This window comes from Macrobrachium nipponense, chromosome 3 (genome assembly GCF_015104395.2).
Source record: "Macrobrachium nipponense isolate FS-2020 chromosome 3, ASM1510439v2, whole genome shotgun sequence".
NCBI classification, from domain to species: Eukaryota; Metazoa; Arthropoda; class Malacostraca; order Decapoda; family Palaemonidae; genus Macrobrachium; species Macrobrachium nipponense.
Window position 1 is genome coordinate 102,351,130 of NC_087202.1, and position 6,000 is coordinate 102,357,129.

At 34.9% G+C, this 6,000-nt stretch overlaps 1 protein-coding gene across 3 annotated transcripts in view; it reads left to right on the top strand.

Moving 5' to 3' along the window:
- The window catches only part of LOC135221922 (serine/threonine-protein kinase/endoribonuclease IRE1-like), a gene marked incomplete at its 3' end in the record, with an annotated part of 223,076 nt that overhangs the window by 125,000 nt on the left and 92,076 nt on the right, over window positions 1–6,000 (top strand). For all 3 annotated transcript variants that reach the window (XM_064259948.1, XM_064259946.1, XM_064259947.1), the window contains 2 exon segments: window positions 2,336–2,521; window positions 5,583–5,761. In XM_064259948.1, coding sequence (XP_064116018.1) covers window positions 2,336–2,521; window positions 5,583–5,761 — 365 coding nt within the window.

The following is a 6,000-nucleotide window of genomic DNA, read 5'->3' on the forward strand; positions in this document are numbered from 1 at the left end:
ATTCAAGCAAAAATCTGATTTACTTATGTTTTCATAAATAAAGGTAATGCCACAAAGGAAAAATGAATAGACGAGAAATACAGAGATCTTTCGGTCTTCATGACCCTTTATTTGAGGCACGACTGATCAGAACAGGATTCATTAAGCATTAATTTAGAATAAATATGTGGTCACCATTTATCATCTAATCATCCTCTCCCATAGGAAAATATTGATACAGTACAGCAAACTGGGTCATTAGATCTAACCTAAGGTTTAGCTTTCTTTATGCAGCCTAAATGATTACTTTGGAATATTCACAGATGGAGGTTATCCAGCATTTCTTATGAGAGAAAGTCTTTCCTCGAAGAACAGTGAAAGAAGTGTTCAGATTTTTCTGTCCTTCGTCAGGGAATTTTTTCCAACAAAAGTTGGCCATCTTTTGTAATTAGTACTGTAGACTAATTTACACTGTGCTCAGTACCTCTCTCCAGCTCTTTGATTTTCCTTTTTTTTTTCTTTACTGAGACAAAATGCTGTCAGTCTCCACAGTTAAAGGTCATAGAAAGACCCTCACCCAGGTCTTCCAGCTACAGAGTGTAAACCTTTCCACGTCATCAGAAATATCTTGGCTGATAAAGAGCTTTGAACAGTCTTGCCCTGCAGAGGGGACAAACTCTCAAATGGGACTTAATCTTAGTCCTACACAGTTTGAGGGGTGCCCTGTATGAGCCTCTGTCTCAAGCATCAGCCAGAGATTTGACCTTGAAAGCAGTTTTCCTATTAGGTTTTTCATCATCCAAGAGACGAAAGTCTTTGTGCGGAGATAAGACGTCTTTTTGTTAGCATAGGGAAGACCTAAAAGGAGGTATTAAGGAACGCCATCTCCTTTTAGTTTAGGAAAGTTGCTTCCAGAGCATATAGGTTGTAGGATGTCAAAAACAAACCCCTGTCACACCCATGTGCTGGGGAGTTTTGGATTTTCACTAGCACTCTTATAAGAATGTCCGGCAGTGTCAGACCACCTTCTCATTCTACCTGAGGGATATTGCCCACAAGTCCTGAGATACATCCCATTAGGGGCTATGGTGGTCCCTCATATATAGTGTCTTTACTGGTGACCCCCCCCCCCCCCCCCACCCCCACCTTCAAGCTCCATGTCTCATGAGAGTAGTACATAGTACATGGGTTTGAGTGTTCAGTGGTAGTGTTGTGAGGGGTGGTGGTAAGATCTGTACCTTTTGATTCATCTGTCACATTTGAAACAGTTGTACCAGAGTACAAGCTGGACCAGGATAAAGACATATGAGTGCACTATGAGCTCCTTTTGTTTTAGTGTTAGCATACGATCCTCAGTCTTTCCTTCTATAATAAGGGGAAGAGGGGACATGGTAGAGCTATCTCCAAACCCATTGATTACCTCGACCTAATAGGGAAAGCTGCCAACTGATGGTACCTTCTTGGATGAGGAGTTCTGTGTTTTTGGGGATTTACCAACCACAGTGCCTCCCATTGGCATTAGTGGGGAGGGAGTGCCTCACGACACAGATGTCAGAGTTGTGGACCATTTGCCAAGGAATTGCCAAGGAGGTAAACTCATACCTTTACTCAGCCTATTATTGCACCTTCCAGACAAACTAAGGCACTTGCCCTCTTTTCTGGCGGGACCTCCCTCCTAATTAGTAAGTTGCCAGATATGAAAAGTGTCCAAAATACAATTACTAGTTTGTATCCCTTTATGAACAAATACAATATTTTTTAAGTAATTTGTAATTTTCTTGGTATACAAACCCCAACTTTCAATTTTGGAGAAAACCCTCCTCTGCCTCCCCTCTTCTTCTGCCAGTGGTGCATATCTTGCGACTTTTAAGTCTAATTGGGAAAGTCAGTGTGAAAGGGCATATCCTTAACCTCCACCTTCAGTAGTATCTCCCTTGTTAGTGAGTGTAATGTGAAAAATTTGGAATTTTGTAAACAAAGCACATTTTTCATAAACACCATTAATTATTTAAGTGTGCTCATTTCCCTATGCTTCATTTAATGATAGGCACAAAAGAATGAAGGTAATTGGCTGGTTACATTAGGGCTTAGTATGTCCCATGATCGGTACAAGTTGGTGCAGCTTTGTTTCATGTTCTTAAAACATTTTTGTATTTACTGGAATACTATAATATTTTAAATTTTGTATTTCTAAGTTTTAGTGTAGTTGCTGAACTGTCTTTTACTAGTTTGTGTTTCAGCATATTGCTTTGTTCATGCAGTTGACTAATTTTACAGGAAGAGGTGTTTTACAAGAGTCATTTTTAATACTAAGTGATTGCATATAGGATATTTTGTAATAAATTGTCTGTTTCAGGATACTATGAGATTCCAGAAAATGGAAAGGTAGATTTGGCTAAAGCAACACCAGAGGAACTAGTAGGTTTAGGCGATCGCATCCTTCCCCTTGGCATTACTCATGAAAAAAATGATACAAGGTCATCAAAGCCTAACAGACGAGGAGTTCCTACATTGGAGGAAGAAACTGTAAATGTCATATGGGGTGAGTAAAGAAAAGTAAGATTTAAGCTTTGCTCTGATAGTATGCAACTTTAGGGTAAATTTTTACTTGTGTTAGTATTAGTCTCTGTCTGTTTGAAAGTTAACCCTACCAGTTTGATAGGAATTTTGGTTAAGATTGCTTGTCAGAAGTACTTATCTTTAATTTTGAGTGGTTTTGTTACCTCAGAGGATTATCCTCACATATTGACATGTTACCTCAAAGGATTATCCTCACATATTGACATATCAAATTCCCATAACCATTGGATGGCACTAGAATGAACATAGTTTTTGGAATTGCATATGATTTTTATTACTTAGCTCTTTTATGTATACATTTCTTGTTACATCTTGAATGACTCAAGGGTTATGTTCCTGAAGATGTGAAGTAGTAATTTAAAAAAGGGATTTAAAACATTATTTTTTTATAACAAAATTTAAATAAGTGGGTTATGTTCCTTGATTCCTGAGAAAGTTTGCTTGCGTTGAGAGTTATGGTGCTTTGACTTTTAGATTCCAGTATACTGTATTATATTACAATAACATTTTAAGGAAATTCAGTATACTATACAGCAGTCCCTGGTTATCAGCGAACTCAGTTAATGGCAAATCTGATTTTATGGTGCTTGTCTAGTGCCATAAAATTGCTGATTTATGGTCCCATAATGCACTGAGTCCCAGTACTGATGACTGGGGACTGCCTGTATTACATTACCATAACATTTAAGGAAGTTTTGCTAATACAGTAAAAGGTCACAAAACCATTCTCCATCCTACCTCTTCTTTTGAGCTCCAGAGCTGTTCAGAAATGTCCCCCTTAAGTTCTGTGTCTTCTTTATGAAGAATTGGAATATTAATAAATTCTCAAAAGCATATGCCCTTCCTTATTTTATTTTAAGACTCACCTTCATTATAGCAACTACTCACAATTATTGTCTGCGGCCAGCCATCTCTCTTTACTCCAGTTGCCCTCCTCAATTGTCTCTCCTTCTTCCTTTTCCTCTGCCTTCTGTGATACCTATTTCAAAAAACTTTACTCTAGTTTTGTTTATGTTGTTTTCTTCTTTTTGTTTTGCAGTGTTAAGTTGTATCAATTTACTTCTGCATAGATATTATTGTATAGTTTTCATTATGTAATGTGTGTGTTTGAGTAAAATTTACCCTGCATTTGCATCTTCAGTATGTATGGCATTTCTCAATGATTATGTCTTTGAAAGCAAATTCATTTCAAAACTACTAATGGAAAGTAATTAATTATCATTGTTTCATCATAATGTGTCATTTATATTTCATTTCATTGTATGATATCACGGAAACTCCACTTGTGTGAATGAGTTTGTATGTGTGTTTATATGTACATGTGGTATTTCATCAGTGATGATGTCACTGTTTAGCTCTTTTTTTTATTTATTTTGGTGACTCATATGATTACATATATCATTATAGTACACAAGAGAATATTTTATCTCGGTTATTATATTTCATCTCAATCATTAATTTTTCACTTCATCTCTTAATGATGCTTTGTAACTTAACCAATGTTAACATTTATGTTTCACAAGCTTTAATCAGTTTAACTTTATTTCATTTGACTCTTTGATAATTATCACACCACACATCAGTTTATTATTGGAAAATAATGTAGTTACTCGTCTTTTGGCTGGACTCAACCATTATCTCATTTCATGTCATAACATTCCAAAATGTTATTCAATGTTTGCATATCATTATGTGCAGCACACTTGCAGGGGTGTTGATTACATTTCCACATTCACTCAATTAATTTAATTGTATGAATTGTCATTAACTTTCATGATTTTTACATATAATTTCTAATTGTGATTTCATTAATTTCTTGACTTTCCAACCAAAGAAAGAAGTAAAATACATTGTGCAATTATATTTTCTTTATAGTTTACATTTCTTTGCTCTACTGTAGTAAGTGGTTGTTACTTTTAAGCAATAGCAGTGAGTTATACAAGCCATTAGTACATAATTTGTTAAGCCTGGTTGAATGTATACAGTAATTCCAATAATGAATGTAGTTTGCACTTTATAAACAGTTGAGAGAGAGATATTGCAATTACACTTTATTTTTTCATATTGGCAAAAAATTTCAAATTGTATATTTTCAGTTGACTATTTTACAGTTACATGAATTATCACATTTTCATATTCATAGTATCATACAGTATATTGCACGGGTCAGATGATTGTATTTTACATTAATTATTGTAGATCTGGGAACGCTGGGTTGGTTTCCTTCTCCTGCTGCTAGGTACCGTGCCTGTTTGTGACTTGTTGCTACTTGAGACTATCCCAGTACTTTGTTTTTATGTACTCTGATTTTAATATTTGGTAAGCTTTTCTGAAGTTGACTTAGCAGCAAAGTGAAAATATGAACAGTACATGCAGATGGCTGGGGCTAAAGCTGGCACAGTATTTTAATAGTATGGGATGTAGGCTTATGTCGAAGTTTATTTTAATATGAGGTAAAGGAAAAACTATGTCAGTAAAAAATATTGAATTTAAGGAATAACAATTTAATGTACAGTTACACTTAAAAATTACCACGTGAATATTGTATCCCAAATAAAACACAATAAAAATAGGATAAGGAGGAAAATTGACAATACATACAAATTACAAAACAATAGATAAAAAATGTTTTAATCTTTAAAATCCAAAAAATATTTTCCATTTTGTTACCATTTGTAACAGTATTCCATGAACATGTTTGATTACAATAGCTGCATAGTAAGATTTACTATTATGGGACAAAATCTTCATGTTAAGTCTATAATTTAGCTACTGTCAAGTTAAGATAACCTCCCTTTGGAGTAAGGTTAGGCCTATTGAAAATAACTTTCAGCCACTAGGATGCACGGTAAATATGTGAGAATTGTTTTAGGGAAAAATGGAGTTTTCAATGCTGGGAAATACATGAGTATAGTAAGACTTATTTTAGTTACCAACCCCTGTAAATTTTTGGGATGAGTAAATTTACTATTTGCAGGTACCTTTTTATTGTTGATTGACAAACATTTAAAAATATTTTTCAGATGGCTTTGATGAAATGAAACGTTTGAATATCAGTTTTGTGACATCTGGTTCTGTTATCCGATGGTGGGGTGCTATTTTACACGTACTTTGGCTTTGGTTGACGGCAGATGTGCTGAATATTTTAGTTATTGTCCTCATTATTGGTATGGGGGCAATTGGCGTTTTGCTCTACAGACAGGTATGAAATATATGAATTAGGAAATGTTTTTACCTTCTCATCACCTAAAATATTTTATCAATATATATGGAAAGTTTGATCTTTATTGGTTGGCAGAATGTGATCTTGCAAATTATCAACTCCTTATATTTAGTTTAAGTACATTGTCAACATTGAAAGAAAAAAATTCCAGAAAAGCTGCTTACACTATAGTAGCAATTCCTATTAATTATAAGCAAGACCTCCCCTTGCTAAGTGAA